Source organism: Platalea leucorodia (assembly GCF_965183815.1).
Source record: "Platalea leucorodia genome assembly, chromosome: 8".
In the NCBI taxonomy this organism is placed as follows: domain Eukaryota; kingdom Metazoa; phylum Chordata; class Aves; order Pelecaniformes; family Threskiornithidae; genus Platalea; species Platalea leucorodia.
In genome coordinates this window covers 23,149,133-23,167,985 of record NC_138830.1, presented here as the reverse complement: position 1 = coordinate 23,167,985, position 18,853 = coordinate 23,149,133, and the positions used below count along the sequence as shown (strand labels likewise).

The 18,853-nt window shown below is 37.5% G+C and overlaps 1 protein-coding gene across 1 annotated transcript in view; it reads left to right on the top strand.

Annotated features, from left to right (window-relative positions):
• The window catches only part of CLSTN2 (calsyntenin 2), a gene marked incomplete at both ends in the record, with an annotated part of 393,604 nt that overhangs the window by 289,147 nt on the left and 85,604 nt on the right, over nucleotides 1-18,853 (top strand). The window contains 2 exon segments of the mRNA XM_082320829.1: nucleotides 13,759-13,954; nucleotides 15,700-15,908. Coding sequence (XP_082176955.1) covers nucleotides 13,759-13,954; nucleotides 15,700-15,908 — 405 coding nt within the window.

Here is an 18,853-nt window from a genome sequence, read left to right as displayed (position 1 = left end):
GACTTACTGGGAATAAAGATTCCTTGGGCTTTCACTGACAACTGTTCGATCCCTCCCAAACTGTGCCCTTAAAAATACTTGTACAATCATGTTATTTTGTTCAAATACGGTTATGACAGATGGCCTGGTCTTTAGGCTTTGTAATCACCTGCAGTTTCCAGTGAAGTCCAGAGGATCAACTCAATACCTCGAAATGAGGCTTTTAGTAAACAAGTCTGTTAATTATGTGCAAGAAGCAGCATGATCCAGTTCACTCAGTTTTACTTATGTGCTGCAGGGCTAATAAGAGAAGAAACTGTAAACAGTTATTTGTATCATGAGAGCAAGCAGGTATGACTTTTGAGTAAAGAAAACAAACCAGTACAGATAACACTGCCATTATTGGTCATTTCTAGAACACAACTTTGCACTATATTCATGGAAAGAAAATACCAGTTTTAAAATGAAATCAGAATGTTCCAAAATATATAGGCATTTTCATGGCAAAGCTAACAGAGAAGCTGTTTTCAGCAAATGCCCTGACAGGCAGTTAGTCAATTCCTCCTTCCAGAAAACCATTTGTCACCCAAAAATTCAAGTCTCTAAATGTCTGTTCTAAAAACTGTGCTGACACAGCATTTGCTTCCCAGGGCTAGAGCCAAACATTCAAAGTAGTACTGCCACAGCCAGTCAAATTCTGTTTGTCCAGTCGTGATGGTGTAAATGCAACTACTACTAAATAGTGTCTAGTGTTACCCACAAAAATGGCTTTGAATTAACTTTACATCTTGATAAAATACTTTGTTTGTGTTTCCTACCAGATATATTCAAATTAATATTATAATTTCCTTCAGAAACTGCAAATATAATTTGTTTCTTTAGATTGTTGAGGAGCAGTTAAATAGAAATTATATAGATATTTATTTGCACTTTCTGAATTGCTGAAATGATTTATTATTGTGCAATTTTCATGGCATTACATTTTTATTGCTTTATATTGCACATCTTGGGTTTTAATAGTTGCATCCTTCATTCCATTAATTTCAAATTAAACATTAAATTGCAATGAAAGTTCAGTCATAGCTCCTAAAGCATAAAAAATAAGCTTTGGTCTTCACTTTCTAGAATGAAAGTAAGGATGGAATTACAGACTAAGTAGAAAAATAATCTGGTCTCAGCAAGATCTGTGATATTATACATAACAGCATCTGGTAACTGTGAGATCTATGTTCATTTCTGTACTACAATGTTAGTTTTATTGTGCTTCAGTTAACCTAGGATAATTTAGCCTTTAGCAATTATGGATTTTACCAGTACTCAGCAAGGGATTGCCTTTTGCCATTGAAATCAATGTAGATTTTGTACCTAATTATTAAGACCTAAGTTGTATTTTTTACTTCAACCCTATTTTCAAGTAGTCTTTTTTTTTTTTTTTTTTTTTTTTTTTTTTTTTTTTTTTTTTTAATGTGGTATCTCAGTTGCTCAAAAACCAGATACAGAAACGTCTTTGGGACTTCACCTTATAAAACATTTAAAGGGTTGGCTCTGCAAAGACTTATGTCTATAATTAAATTCATACCTCTCAAAACTGCCACAGAAGTTTTAACCCTTAGAGATGCAAAATATACCAAAAGAAACAAAGATTTTACGTAATTTAAAGGAATAGATAATAAATCCAGGAATATTTCGATGTTGAGATGAAACTGAAATATGTGTCCACAGCATGGTTTGCTCCATGTTGAAATCAATTAGAATCTTTCCACTGAATTCAGTCCAGTTTTAGTCATTCCTGTGTGCATGGGCTTCATGACTTTGGTTTTCCATGATCAACAAGTGACCTGTTCAGATGCTGATTTGAGGCAGAAGGTGAGGGAATGACCCCTGTTACATCCCCGGATAATGAAACGTTTACAAGATCATGTGTGTTTTGAGGACAAGAAATCTAGTGATTAGAAATTCCTAGAAAGTAGGAACTAAATCCAAGGATGAAATCCCAGACCCGTTATAATCTATATCAAATGCTACATGTTTTCAGAAGGGCTAGCATTCCCACTCTCATAAAGAAGTAAGGAAGCGTAATTTTTCTAAAAGGTTAAAAAAAAAAAAAAAAAAAAAAGGCACAAAATGCAGCTGGGTATGATGTCATGAACAGCTCCCAGATTAACATAGCCAGAAATGGGCAGCAGAGAGGGAGCAGAAATCAAAGAGAAAAAATAAAGTCATTAAATATTTATAATGGGGCTGGTAAAATATGATTTATCAAAAATACAATTTTACTGAAGTAGAAGTATTTTGTGGATGTTTTGATAGTTCTGCCATTTCTGCAGTGCTGATAGGGTTTTTGAGAGGACTGAATTGAAAATCTGACCTTTATTGGAAAACAGCTATTTTGATGCAGCTCAGTTTCATGAAAAGTTTCAAATTGTTTTTAATTTCCCATTGGGAAAAAAGCTAACATCGTCTTCAAAGCTGCTGAACAATATGATTAATGCCCTCTGTATAGCTCCTGCTCAAGAGAAAAGATGAGGGCAACAAATAGGGTAATATCTAAGAGATACAGCAAATAAGTAGGGTTTTTCAATATGTTAGATGATAAAGAAGCATGAAACCCAGCATGTTGAGCTCATTGTGGCTTTGAATGTACTGTTTAGAAAACAAACCTCCTTGCATTACTGAATAATTAATATGCATAAGATATCCCATTTAAACTCTTAAAAGGGACAGAGCCCCTGTTTTTACTATGGAGTTCTTAATGGTTGTTCTGTATCTTTAGGTTCAATGCAGATGCAGTTTGTATGTCCAGTATAGTAATTTTCATATCAGTGAGAGTATAAAAACTTAATCTAAGTTTCTATATAGGAAAAGTTACTTTATACTACTACTGATCATACCATTATATAAAAGAGTAATGTTTGCAGTCAGCCTGAGATTTACTGGTGCACAATACCCTCTACCACTATAAATACTATGCCAAGGGTCTGTGCTTCTGAAATTGTTTTGGTGACTTGAGTCCCATCTGAATCACTGAATATATCAGGACCTGTTATGACTGACACTCCTGCATTAAAAAGCAAGGATCTCACTAAATTCTGAGTAGGTGTAAGTTATTGTCTCAGAAAAGTCTGAGATTTTTATACTGCTTAAGTATTTGCGCTGTTATTAGCAGAATCAAAAGCTGGAAATAAGGAATAAAATATCAAGTAGCAGTTGCTCAAGGGCAGCTCTGGAAATAGTAAGGTAGTGAACTCACACACCTGAGGTTCTCACACCTCTAATGTGTAAAATATTAAGCATGAGCAGGCTAAGGCAGTCCTACACAAAGCTGTAGTGGGGAGTCTCTCTAATTTCTATGCCTAAAAAACAGGCTTTCTCATGAACTGCTGTGAGTGGCAATTCACTACATCCCTTTTCTGCATAGAAGTGCAGCCATTTACTGACAGAACTATGGTCAGTGGCTGGAGCCATTTGATAGCTTATTGGTGATGGTGGGGGAAGCAACCATATGCTTAAGAACAGCATAGTATAAAATGGCACCAATGCTTATCTTTATAAAGGCATGGTAGGAATAAAACTATACAAAAAAAAAAAAAAAAAAAGAGGAGGAGATTGTAAGGCTCAGAGGAGTAAGATAACCTGGATATATTTTTTTAGAAATATTGGTAGCAATTCTAAGTGTCCACACAAATTAGAGAGCAAATGATCTAGTGAGAGATCTGCATTTACCTTTTGTTTTGATGAATTTAATATCTTTACTACGTGACTTCCATTCTGATAAAAGGCCAGATGCTATAATTTTGACTATGTTATTTTTCATTTGTGATGATGCTTTTTAGTAGAAGCATTTGTGACCAAAGTAACCCATCATGTCTGGAGATCCAGTCCAAGTTATGACTTCACACTTGGAGCTGAATTTTTCAGATTATCTAAAGACAGACAAGCAGAAGTAAAAACAAATGAAAAAAGCCGTGATCAGGAAGAACCATATGGTACTCTTGTAACAATTAAACTCAGTGCTCTACTTTACTGCATGTCTGCAGGATGCGCAGATTAAACCCTTGTGCCCAGGCTGCATGCCAAGATTGAATTAATGTTCCTAAGCTTTTCATTTAATCTGCTTCTGTAAGAAGAGGCCATAGCAGAGTAAATAGCTGAGTGAAAACTTGGGGATGTGTAAGCACTTTACCCCTTTTCTATCCTCTCACTCACTGTGTTCTATCTCACGTGTTTTTATGGGCATAAGGTGAAACAGTCCTGAAATACCCAACACACCTCTGAAGTATTTTACTGTGCATGTTAACGAGAGCCAATGATAAGATCCAGACTGCATAATTTCCCTTTTATCTCACTTCATAGGCTGCCAGTGCCGTGAAAATTCCACGATTATCCAAAGTTATTTCGCACTGCACCTCTCTAATACTTATTTTTTTCAAACCTGGCATGTCTGCATACACACTTTGGAGAAAATTCTCATAAAAATTCACTTTCTTTGCCCTCAATTCATTAAAAAAAAAAAAAAAAAGTAAAAATCACAGGAGGATCTTGCAGTCCTTTCTTATGTCTTATGTGCACATCCAGAGTGCCCTCACTCCAGGCTTTCATGAGGCAGCCAGGAATCGGCACCTGTTCATTGAAGCACAGCACCATGCTAATGTGACTACTTGGTTTCTAGCTTAGAGGTGCTGGCATCCAACTGTCTGCAGACTCAAATGACCACCCATTGCTCTCAGGTGATTCTGTAGTACTTTTTAATGGCATTTCGTTATCATCAACCTGATCTTTCAAATTACAAATCTGAGGAAAAAAAGAGGGTGAATGGCTATCTCAAAATATTGGCATGCTGGAAGAAGGACACAGGTCTATTGATAACAACCAGTAGGCAATCCTTTATTTCTGCCTCACTTTCCTGTGGAGCCCAGTAGTCATTTCTGTTTTGGTCTACATATTTGGAATTATGTTATCGTCATTATTTTTGCAAGACAGCCCTAGCTCCTAATACTTGCCTCTCCTTTGATTCCTGGTATAGTTCTCAAGTTAAAGCTGACCAACGCCTTTGAGTAAAAAGAAGCAGAAAAATTAATTGGTCATTCACTATGTGATTTGAATTAGCGAGCTGTACCCCAAAACAATACATTTAAAATTATTCAGGGGAATAATCTTAATAAATGCAATATTTTCCAAGCCCCTTTATGTCAGAAATTGTCTGCCTTGATATAGGGCCCCAGGGAAAGTGGTTTAATTAAAAAGTAAGTTTTTCTGTTAGTCTGCTGAGTCCTCAATAGACTAAACAGCTGCTGATTTTCTAATCTGAGCACGACATGGTGCTGTTCATTTTCTTATTTATCTCGTATGTCTCATAAGGGAGCCAAATCTAGCAGGTCATGTTGGTGCACCTATCCTGCTGCAGAAAATATTTGTGTTAGGTTTGCCTACTAGACTGCAGGAATTCTGTAAGCAGTACAAATTTGCTAGCCAATATTCCTAATCCAAGGTCTTTATTTAATTTGAAATTCTAGTAACATTGTACATCATTAGCTACTTTTATGTATTTTATTAGCATTTGTCCTTTAACAGCTCAGCAATACTTGGTGGCTAAAAATTATTGCAAGCATTGTAATAACCTTTTTAATTTTACATGCAGAGGCCTCTAGGTCTCTCGTATAAAAATAGTTTCACTTTTTTCAAAGGATATACACAGTAAAATGGGTCAGTGCCTCACTAGGCAAGTTATCTCCTATTTTTCTCAGTGTAGATCTTACTAATCTAGAGGTGAAATAGCTTCATGATCCATCTTTCAGACACACATGTGGAATTAGGGCAGTGGTAGCATCTGGGCTTCTGTGTTTACTGAAAGATGACTGTCTGAAGCAAAGTGATGTTTCATCTGCTGCAGCACCAGGAAATCTGCAATCACTGATTGCAAACGTTGCAGCCTCAAGTGAACACTAATCAAATAATGCAGGTAGTGCGTGTGAAGACGGCAACCCGTACATGTGTTTATGATTGTTATTGACGCATGTGAAAAAGTAGATCAGAAAATGACCCAATTGGGAACAGAGTAATTATGCTCCACTTAGCTCCTGGAGGATAAAGTTCCTTTCATTAATGTGCTTTTTTGAAGGTTTAAGTGCGCAGTTGCAGGATTATTTTTCAAATAGTTCATTATAATGTGGTATTCTAAAAAATGGCAAGGCAAATATTTCTCAGTAATGATCATGTAACTGTTAAAGAGATTGTGCTATGCCTTAAAGCACTCTAACTAAATTGGACAGCTGTTTCTATGTGTTGAATGCGTGTTTGTGTGATACTCAGATGCACTACTGAATCCACAGGATACTTGCAAGCATGAAACATGAGGTTAAGAAAAGCCTTCCGTTGTTGCAGGTGGGCATGGAACTCCATATATTGATTATAACAGTATACTTTTTTGGTATTGTTCTTAAAATCATACCTTCTTTCTTTCTCTGTTAAATCTTGCGCATTTCAGAAGAAAAGATTGCGAAATGTTTGAGGTTATTTACAATAGAATGTTAATTTGATATGCATTTGATGGGAGTAATGAATGACAATATTTTATATTTCTGTGCTTTTACAATAGAGGGTGTTCGAGAACTGTACAATCATTAGTTCATTAAGCATATTTTTATGTGCACAAACCTTTATCTCCTTGTTACATATTTTTCTGATCCACCTCAATGTTTATTGCAGTCTTCAGATAAACATGTATCAATTCTCCATCATCTAAGCTGGAGTGCAAGGATCTCTTGTGCAGATCTGAGTGCACAATGTGACATGTTATGCATCTAAGCAGTGGTGGTCTAATTTCCAACAGAACAACATGGTCATATATCTCACTATAATCAGAGCATGTCCATAAAAATTACACTTTTAAAACAAAATTGTAGAGTAGGTTTTTCAGGTGCTTTGTTGCTGAGTGCCTTCATGACCTAAGTGATTTCCCTGGCAAACTTATCGTGGAGCCAGGAAGAAACCCAGCTATGACTGCTGCTTATATGCTACGCACAGAACTATGTTTTTATCCTGAGCAATTGGTCCCTGCTTCAGCAGAAGAATGATCTTATGGCAACAATGAATCACTTGAAATGCAAGTGCAGTTTCCTCCACTTCACAATTTCAAATCCATAGGAATAGAATAGGAAGGGTAGCAGTGGATTTATGCTCCTGCTTTGCAGAGCTTGTTGCCCATAAAATTAGATATGAGGAAATAATAATTTTTGTATTTTATTAAGATATGAACATCTCCCTCTGTTTATGATTTCAGCATTGCTTCCTGGATTTTAGTATTTCAGTATGAGTTTAATACATTGGCTTCAATGAGCTGGAAAAGTATATACAGTAGTTACTGCCTTGCTTAATTTTTTTTTTTTCTATCCTTAAAGATATTTTACATCTCTAATTATTATTTTGTCTCCTTTTCCCACACAACTACCCTTTCCTCCCTCAAAATGTAACCTTCTATGTTCTGTAATTATTTAAACAGTAGCTACAGCTTATGATAGAAAAACTTGTCAAAGGAGTAAACCTTCCCTGTGGCACAGAGACACTCAAAAGGTCGGCAGCTCTGCACTGCAGGAGGTATTTGCAGGATTCCAGCAGAGAAACTTGTCTACAGTTGTTATCCTGGAAGGCTGGATTAAAAAAACAAAGAGAAACAGCAACCCCTAAACCAACTTTTTGAAAAACCCAACATCGACTGCACGTAGTGGGTCCATGCTGCATTTCTGAGAAAACAGACATTGAGTTGAATAGTAGTCCTAACTGCATTGCTTATTTGCAGATTTCCTTCCAACTGCCAACAGAGATCTTTGATCAATGTTCAAAGAACAGCATGCCTGTGTTTGGATGTCTATCTATATGTGGAGAGAACATGTGTAAAGGGTTAAAGATTTAAATTTGATTCAGACTAAGAATACTTCAATTTCATTGACAAGAGTGTTTTAAAACCTTTAGTTATAGCAAGGCGAAAGTCGTATCCACAAGCAAATGTATATGTTTTATAAAATTCTTGGAAGCCTAGTTGTGCCATGTAGTATATGAACAAGATTCATTACTGATGGTTGTCAAATACCTCTGTTATGACATGATGGATTCATGTAGCTGAATCAAGTTCTTGAAGGACACACATAAGGAAAAAACAGTGTTATTGTCATTCATATGCAAGTCTTCAGAGGCCACAGTGACGCCTTGGTCATGGCGTTCCTGTGTCTATTCTTCGAATTGAAACTCAAGATGCATTTCTCCTGAACAGAGTATTTGTCCCTTCTAAGGTGTGAGTGGATTTGCATGTGATCATGCGGCTTTGATTCTTAGGCACTTTGGGATCTTTCAGGGACACTGTGCTTACCTCAGGAAGTATAAAACCACAACCTTTATTCTAAATAAATGATCAGCTATGTTGATTTGCGCATCTGAGAAAAACACACATAGAAATATAATAAAAGGCTGGAGAGTAATAAAATCAGAACAGGATACGAATATAAATGAGTAATTTTGTCAGCAGTGAACTAATGAAGCCTGGTTTCCTACAGGTTTGAGCTTCATGTTTGATTTACTGGTACCAAAAAGGTGCAAGATAGAATTGAAGCTTTTCTTCTTGGTGAGCTTTTATAAGGTCTTTGTGTGGACTGTTAGCTATCTAGTGAGATGTGACCTCTTTGTCACCCCTACTCTGTTTCTGTAGCATCTCTGTATTGTGCAGGTGCATAATTTCATAGCACTTGTGGGAAACAACTCATCTTTTTAAAACGTAGTTGAAATTAGCAAATGGTTTGAGAGTTAATGGCAGGAACAAATACATGTGCATACACTCATGCATAGAGACATATCCTGAACACAGTTGGGTAAACTCTGCCCCATAAGCAATCATAAGGCCAATGAAGAGGACAGAACATTCAGGGAACTCTGGTTGGAGTTAATCATAGAATCGTTTAGGTTGGAAAAGACCTCTAAGATCATCGAGTCCAACTGTAAACCTAACACTGCCAATTCCGACTAAACCATGTCCCTAAGCGCCACATCTTTTAAATACCTCCAGGAATGGGGACTCAACCACTTCCCTGGGCAGCCTGTTCCAATGCCTGACTGCCCTTTTGGTGAAGAAATTTTTCCTAATATCCAATCTAAACTTCCCCTGGCGCAACTTGAGGCCATTTCCTCTCGTCCTATCACTCGTTACTAGGGAGAAGAGACGGACCCCCACCTCACTACAACCTCCTTTCAGGTAGTTGTAGAGAGCAATAAGGTCTCCCCTCAGCCTCCTTTTCTCCAGGCTAAACAACCCCAGCTCCCTCAGCTGCTTCTCACAAGGCTTGTTCTCTACGCCCTTCACCAGCTTCGTTGCCCTTCTCTGGACACGCTCCAGCACCTCGATGTCCTTCTTGTAGTGAAGGGCTCAAAACTGAACACAGTACTCGAGGTGCGGCCTCACCAGTGCCGAGTACAGGGGCACTATCACCTCCCTGGTTCTGCTGGCCACACTATTCCTGATACAAGCCAGGATGCTGTTGGCCTTCTTGGCCACCTGGGCACACTGCTGGCTCATATTCAGGTGGCTGTCAACCAACACCCCCAGGTGCTTTTCTGCCAGGCAGCTCTCCAGCCACTCTTCCCCAAGCATTGCATGGGGTTGCTGTGAGCGAAGTGCGGCACCCAGCACTTAGCCCTGTTGAATCTCATATAGCCAAATCAAACATTTGGTGATTGCTAATTCACATACAACTGTTGCCTTTTATTAACGATTGATGAAAATGATCAAATGTCAGAGATTCCAGCTTTTCACTTGAAGTCTTCTGTATTCTTAGTGTAATGAAAGCTGAAGAAAAAGCAAAGGTAGCTGTGAAAGGCAAAATAAGCATGCAGTTTTTTTAACAACTTCCGAATTTGAGTTCAAGTGAATAATTCTGTGTAGTTGTTAAAGGAGTAACATTGGGGATTTTTGTTTCTACTGAAAGAAGTGTGAGTTTTGTTTTTAATATAAAAGGCAGTAATTTGTAATACAATTTTGTTGATTGAGGCTTATAATCACTAAATCTTGCATGTAAATATTGCTGAATATGAAACATTGTCTTTAGCGATTTCTAAACAGTGGAAAGATTTGTTGGTTATATTTCAGAAATGATAAACTGTCAATAGCTTTTTTCAGGCTATTATAATTTTTACAGAGGAAATCATATGATTTCGATCCCTGCGGTAATAGCGTATGGATCTCTACCAGAGCTCTCAAATTAATGTAGGCTTCAAAATTAATAGGTGCTTTTGGCTAACGCTAGTCTGAATGATTTGAAGAGAAAAAATAATGTTCAGAATTTAATTAAAACATATTTAAATGAAGCAGCTCTTAGTAAAGTTCAACCCTGCAACCAGAAGTTTTTATAGGAAGCAACTGGAAACCCTCAGGATGTACATCCTGGCCCTGGGAGAAGAGATATTTTCCCTCTACCCTGGAGGCAATTTGCTATAGGATTTCACGGATGTGCCTCTACCTTTATGTGGTATCACCAGCTTATCCCTATTTTATCATCTCACTGCCTTTACCATTTTTATGGTCACTAAATCCTATATGCACCTGTTCCCAAACCCGTTCAAATGAAATGAAGAACAAAGCTTAATATTTTGCTGTGTTGTCTGTTGTGAGGAAAACAACGTCCCAATTTGCACTCTAATTATTTCAGCCTTACAAAGGAGAAGGAAAGTGGGTGGTGCCAAGGTCCTGAATGTGGTTGTTCTGCAACTGAAATTGTGAGCCTGATTAAGAGGCAGACCCTGTCTCCTTTTTCTCAAATAAGTTACATAGCAATACATACTTAAGAACACAGTAAATAATATAAGCTTGGCACAATTCCCCTTGGCATCATGTAGGTCTGGGGTTAGCTCAGCTGGGTTTAAATAAAGCCCTGTGGCTCCATTTAATAATGAAAAATAGTATCTGTTATATTTTAAAGACAGTATTTTTAATGCCTAGTAGTAGTGGTTCTATATATCTGTAAATGTGTGTGTCTCACAATGTAAAGGTGGACCTTATTTAATTTTCTGCTTTCTTACAGCTGTTATAACTCCGTTATCATTTCCATTTCCAAGGTAGTCATTAAGGCACCTTTTTATAATCATTATGGTTACCATACATTTTCATTTTTCAACAGTGTTAGGTCATTTCTTTGGAAACAATAGTAGAATCCTTCTTCTGAAAAAATTCTTACCTAGTTTTTAAAAACATATATAATCGTTTTCATATAAGTAGATTGCTGTAGCCAGAATCTGGAAGTGTATGTGGGTTTTTTTGCAATGTGTTTACAAATATCTCCCCATATCCCTGCAGCTGTCATTATTTTATCTTTGGCACATAGGGATATAAAAGACAAAATTAGAATTATATACAGAGCTGGAGTATCTAGCATAGGAGCAGGACATAGGGACTTCTAAAATATTTGCTGAGAACTAATTAGAACATGTGCTACTTCTATGATTGCTTTGCATCAGGCCTCTGCATTTGGAGAGGAAAACATGAAAAATGTTTAGATTAAGGCTGAAAGAACTTTTTTCTGCCCTGAGCTATTTCTCTTTTTTAAAAACAGTGGGCTTGGATGTCTGCAAATGCTGTACTGTTTACAATCAAACAGTGGCTCAATAAAATAATAAACACAAAACATTGAAGTTATCATTTCTGTTGATGGATTGTGTGTCTGAGGAAAACTTTGTTATTAAGACACTATGAAGGCCACTGTTATAGAACACAACAATTTTTTTTTTCCATTAGTCTTCCCATGTTTAGCCTGTTATTTTCGTATTCAATTAAAATAAACCTGAAACCCACAGTATCATTTTAGATGAATGCTTCATTTTGAAGTTGCAGGGAAATTAGGATAATTTTTTTCAAAGGTATGTGTGACAACGTTGAGATACAAACCCAGTGATCGGTGCCCACAATCAAAGCTGAACAAACTGCTTCACTTCAGCCTTCTCTTCAGCTTTATTCCCTATGCAACAGTTCATAAACATTGTGGAGCCTGCTTTTATGGATATGCAAAGTATTAGTCCTTTTCAGAGGCTGATTCTCAGGGTAAAATCCATTCCTTCTTCTATAGCCCAAATATTTGGGCTCATCGAGGGTGAACGAAAGAGAGCCTGAAAAAGAGCACATCTTTTGTCTGTCTTGGGAAACGACACCTCCCTTTCATGCCACTTGAATGAGGGGTTGGAGCAGGCAAATGTCCAAGCAAACAATGTATTTTCCCAGTGCCTCATAATTACTAAAACGACTGTATGCTGATCTTGTAAAGACATTCATAGGATTGATTGCAGTTGTTAAGTGTGGGATTCATATGCCTAAATATCAATGTATATATCTGAGCTCGGCTTCAGCTGCCATTATAATAAAGGGAAACCTATATGGTGGTAGTTGATGGAATATCCTAAAAAGCCTGTATTTATACTCTAAGCGTACCTAATCCCAACGCTTCCCACACACACACCTTTCCCAGTTTTTCACACATAATGGGAATTATGAACTCCAGCACTTTTATAAAGTCACTGTCTACTCTCTTCTCTAAAAATAAACAATATATTCTAATAGAAAAAGAGAGAGGGGAGGCAGGCTTGAATTAGATGGCATAGATTCAGAGTTAATTTAGAATTTGGTAGTTGACTCAGATATGATTGGCAAGGAGATTTCCAAAAGGCTGCAACTGTAAATTGGAAATAAATGGAAAAGGATTATGTGAGTGGGAGACAGCTTTGAATCTATAATGCATGTCCCGAGACTGACTTGCTCATAAAAGAGCATGTGTTTAATGTGTCATAAAAATATTTAAGCCACATTGGTCTTTGTATAAATATTTCATTTTTAAAGCTGGATTCTGGAGTGGCTAAAAATGAATTCAGGGTGCATATTCTTGCCAGCAGTATGAGGGATAAAAAAAAAGGATCACCAGAAACTGTTTGTTCCCCCCCCCCCCCCCCCTTCAGACTCATATTCTCACAATGTTTTTTATGTTGTCTTTTGTGTCTAAATCAATTTTTTTAGTCCTTGATATATCATCTGTTTTGTTATACAGTATTCCTCTGAGAGAAGCTATGGATCTACTATATTAGGAGGCAGTTTAGAGGCAGAGTGAGTTGCTGCCAAGAAGGCATTCATGTATGGGTATGTGAATGTGCGTGGCTGACTGAGATGTCCAAAAGGGACACTTGTCTGTGGTCCTTCAACTACTTCTGTTCCAAAGATGATATATGTCTGTAAATAAAGCAAGATATATTTTGAATGTGCCCATGTTCTGCATCATTAGTTTTTTCACTGTTGGGAAAATAAACTGCAAGAATCTGAACATCTGCTACCACCTGGCAGCTCAAGTGGCTCAAGGAAGGAGTGACAGCAATTAGAAAAGACCACCTCTAAAATATTATCTATTTTTCTTTCTGCTATTTTTTTAAACTAAATACAGTCTTCTTAATTCAGCTCAAAAATAATTTAGCTCAACATTGATGTTAGTACAATATCTAGGGAATAGTCTCTAGGGCTTTAAGAAACCATTTAGTAATGACAGAGGAAGAGGGAATTACGTGACCAGAGCTGCGCTCACTGCATCATGCTGTATGAGCACGTGGCTAATGGCCCTTTTGGATGTATTATAAACTGATGCCTGAGTCTGTACTTCGCCCATCTATAACAGCATGTGAACTACAAATGAGTGCTAACTTCTCCAGTGTCACTCTAGTGCATAAGACTTAGACCTCCCTGTTATGATTGTTTTACACTATTCCTTACAGGTGAAATCTGTGCTTTTAAAATCCATGGACAAGAAATGCCCTTTGAAGCTGTTGTGCTAAACAAGACGTCCGGAGAAGGTCGTCTTCGAGCAAAAAGTCCTATTGACTGTGAACTGCAGAAGGAATACACGTTCGTCATCCAGGCCTATGACTGTGGATCAGGCCCAGGTGGAACAAACTGGAAGAAATCTCACAAGTGGGTGAAAATGACGAGAAATTTTTTTTTTTTGCTTTGAGGTACATTTGCTCTACAGCACAGATCATATTGAAGGGCTCTTTTTTATATCGCAGTCAGGTAGAAAGCAAATAAAACTAAGATGAACCATTGTTGCAATAGTCCATCCACTTTTTATTCCTTTTTCCTTTTAGAAAATATTTTTCTTTTTTGCCACCTGCAGTTTGACCCATTCTGCAGTGGTTCCAGTTGAAGCTTTTAATAGGATCCCTGTTCAAGTGGAGAAATGCATCTCAGTTTTGGTTTATTTTTCCATTCTTGCTTTCACATTAAATACATTGGCTAAACAGATCATCCAGGATATGGAAGCTAGCTTTTAATTGATACTTACAGATTCTAAGTAGGTTTTGTCTCTGTTCATCTCGTTTCCAATGGTATGAAAAGAGAAATAGCTTTTTTTTTTTTTTTCAGTACATGCATGTATATAAGCTGCAACAGTGTTGCCTTTGCACAGTGTGTTTCTGACCTCAGCTTTTGGACAGCAAGTCTCAGAGGAATTAAAATCTTCTGGAAGAGAGGGGTATTGAAAGTTAGCAGGTGGTACTTTTTACTGTGGAGCCCATTCCCTGCATAGGCTTAAGAGGCACAGTCCCTTTTTTCCCCTTCAGTTCATGAAACCAAGCTCCAGACCATTTGTCATTAAAGATGAATTTAACTCATGTGTTGATGTATAACTGCTGTACAAATTGTTCGTTTTGCTGAGGCCATTTAAATAAATGATTAATAGTAATCATTCTTCATTTTGCTCATCCAGGACACATGACAATTAAAAATTTAATTAGCTCTATAATGCATGCTGAACTTTTTCAGGATATTTAAAAAGAACACACATTTAGAAGGAAACCTGCAATATCAAATAACCATCAAGTCACAGAAACAGTTTTTGCTTCATATTATTAAATTTTATGATGTTTTTCCCTCAGTAACAAGTCAGTAACAAGTTAGTACATTTCACTTGTGGAAAATTTTGGTCTAAGCCTGACCAAATGAAATCTGGCCCATCGGGACCAGTCTTTGTTACACTTTCTTGTAGTGGTAAACCACACACTAAGCTAGGCTGTCTGGGGTCCCAGCCTTTACTACTGGCTCTGCCATTCACCTAGAAAGTCCCTTCACTTCTCTGTCACTCTGTTACCTTGTCTATGAAATCAGATAGCAAATTCTTTCAAAGAAAGGCCTTTAGAGTTTGCTCTTTAAATATTAAAGACCTGTTATTTTTGACCCTCAAAGGTTTACATGTACAATATTGTAACTAATTAAAGGATTAGAAAATTATAGTCAGCAGAAGGTGAGAGCCTTGTTTAATATCAAAGAATATTCATAAACTCACCATTTTTAGGTAGTGAATATGTAAGACTACTGCAATTCTCTTTCTCTTTTTTTGCTTGTTAATCCATTTTTCACCGGTATGATATCATTGCCTTTCTGCTGGGGTCCATTTTAAGAGGCAGACTAATTTTAATAGGGAGCACTACGAAGCCCTCTCCCTACCAGCTGTGGTAATAGGTTTTTACCTAGTGCCACATTAAGATATTAAATTGGGCAAATTAAACAGAGAAATTCAATGATATCTCATTTTAGCAGATGTTTACATAGTTTTCTACATATGTTTTGTTAGTCTGTTCAAGTCTTTTGAAAACAAGCTTTTAGTGATGTGTCATGATAAATTAATTTTTCTTTTTGATGTCTTTACTTACCTATTTTAGGGCAGTGGTCCATATCCAGGTAAAGGATGTCAATGAGTTTTCACCAGCTTTCAAGGAGAGTGTGTATAAAGCCACCGTGACAGAGGGAAAGATTTACGACAGCATACTGCAGGTAGAAGCCATAGACGAGGACTGTTCCCCACAGTATAGCCAAATCTGCAATTATGAAATTGTCACAGCTGATGTTCCTTTTGCCATTGACAGAAATGGTGAGTATGGAGACGGAGCAATTGTGATTTCTGGGACAGATATCAGCAGTTTCTGTAGATAGTGTAATTACCTATTGATACTAACTGATAACCTGGCTTGAGTTTTAGTTTAAGAGAGTAATCCTGTTCTCATCTCTGAGAATGAAGGAACAATTACACTGTGAAATTCTGTCCCTTTTATGTAAGATTTGGTCAGAAGCTACCACAGTAATTTACTGTGGAAATTAAAACCCCAGTTTTAGATGAGCAATATGTTTCTCTGTCAGTCAGTCCATTCTCTTAATTGTCTCAGATCTAGTTTCCCATCCAAGTGATGGCATTTCCTAATGCAGCATGTAGCCCTACCTAATAGGGTTTATTCACTGGTTCATAGTTAGTCCCATTCTTCTGAACTTTCTGAAGTGGTGTCTAAATGTAGAATTGACAATATTTTGGATATGTTTATTGATTGTTAAAACTTTCACGGTGTTGGTCCACAGATCATTTGTGGTGCTTCCTGAAGCAGATCCATTATTCTGCAATATGGAAGAAAACATGCTTTGGAGAAGTAGTATCATTTTTTATGGTTTTTGATTTTAGTTGTTTTTCTAGTGTATATAATATTATAGGAAAAATAATAAACAATGTTAAGTTTTCTATATGCAGCAATTTTTGACCTTGGCGACCCTGTCTGTCAAGCCTCTTGCTTTTCTCAGTCAAGTTCTCACCAGGGCAAGGCACAGAACTTAACACTGAGTTTGGGAGAGGTGTCTGGGCTGCATTAAAAATATGTTGAAGATTCTGCCTCCCATTCTCTGCTTGCTTCAGACAATGCAAAATAGTAGCGCTGTCTTTCACATACTTCAGCAGTGCTATGTTGTCATCAATTTGTAGATAAGAGTCCTTGTTAGTGACATTCACATGTGCACACTTGTGCAGAAGTTCAAAATGGAAATGCTTGTGCTCTCAGAACTCGTTTCCTCAGAACAAGCACCCTGTCTGCATGCCCAGCAATGCTCCCATTTATCTTTCCTGACAGAAGCGATTAATCCATGTTGTATGTAGGAGGAGAATACTCTTTGGAAGTTAAATCTGATTTTTGGCCAAATCGGAAGTTAAAAGCATGCATGGAGCTACTGCTTTCTCTAAGCAGTCATTTTTATGTTGGGATGTTTTCTAAAAACCCTTTCCCCCATTCAAAAATTATTCATCTTTATTTGTGCAGTTCTTGAACAATGCACAGCTGCGCATCAAAAGATAATAACCTGTTAGCATCAATAAATTGTAAATGATACTGGGGAAAAAAGCCGTCTTGTTATAATACATTGGGAGGCAAGTATACTATATAGGAGGTATAATCATAATGAGTATGTTTGTATTTAAGTAAATGAGGTCAGCTGGCACAGTAATCTTTTGCCAGAGCAATTGCACAAAAGATTTTTTAGAGGAAGTGGGCATTTAGAAATAGATGTTTGTGTGCAGTTCCCTAGAAGCTTTTCCACTCTATGGATTTTTTTCTAATTGTGAGATTTCCCATGTTGTCATAAAAGGAAGTTCTCCATGTTTCTGTTTGAAACCATTATTTTTCCAGAGCTCCACATGACTTGCCAGTATGGGGCTGGTTACTTACACGAGTCGCAGGTGGTTTCATAATTTCATACCAGGTTTGTGACAGATATCATGGATAAATAATACACTGAGATTAGCATGACACAGGGCAGGCACATCTATTGCTTATGCCTTTTCAGCTCCTATCACACAGTGTACCTGGCTGATGAGTTATCATGGGTTTCTTACAGTCAGAGGCATGATCAAAAGCATGTGAAGTGTCAGGAATCCTTGGTGACATCTTTGTCCTCATGTGCCTGGGACCTGCTTTTCAGCAAAGGCAATGAGAAAATAATTGATTTAAACGTGACTTTAAAGCCTGCAGTGAATAATTGGTATAAGGTCGTAATACTTGCAGTTTCTTGGTCATGAATTCAATTAATATTTTTTGATCTATTTGTTCATTGAAAGAACAGTGCTGCCACAATCAACAGTAATTGCAGTCTAATTTGCAATTTTTTTTGAAAATGGTAATTGCTTAAACCCACTGGGATTAGAGACAGAGTTAGAATAGATGGTTGCACTTTTATTTTGTGACAGAAATATGTTGCTTAGTTCCAACACGTTTCACTGCTGAGAATGTCTCTCTGTGCCAGCTGATATAAACTGTCTCTGGTGCAAATTCTTTGGCATTGTGCCCATTTTTGTTACCTATAGGATGATTAAAAAAGATGTATGAGACGCCTGGGACTGACTGTTAATACTGTGCTAATTAGGATTTTGGTTATAGGGTTTTTTACCCATTGTGAAAAACTGTAGTGGTTTAACCCCAACTGGCAACTAAGCACCACACAGCTGTTCGTGCCCCTCCCCCCCCCCCCGGCCCCCCGGTGGGATGGGGGAGAGAATGAGAAAAAAAAAAAAAAAGTAAACCCCACAGGTTGAGATAAAGGCAGTTTAATATGACAGCAGAGAAAGAAAAAAAAATAATAATGGTAAAAGAATATACAAAACAAGTGATACACGATACAATTGCTTACCACCCACTGACTGACGCCCAGCCCATTCCCAAGCAGCGATTGCTGCCCCCCGGCCAACTCCCCCCAGCTTACATACTTAGAATGACGCCATACGGTATGGCCTAGCCCTTTGGCCAGTCTAGGTCAGCTGTCCTGGCTGTGCCCCCTCCCAGCTTCTTGTGCACCGGGCAGAGCATGGGGAGCTGAAAAAGTCCTTGACTGGTGTAAGCATTACTTAGCAACAACTAAAACATGAGTGTGTTATCAACATTATTCTCATCCTAAATCCAAACCACAGCACTACACCAGTTACTAGGAAGAAAATTAACTCTGTCCCAGGTGAAACCAGGACAAAACCAAATCTAGGTTCTTGTGTCTTCTGGAAGTTATGATTTTTTC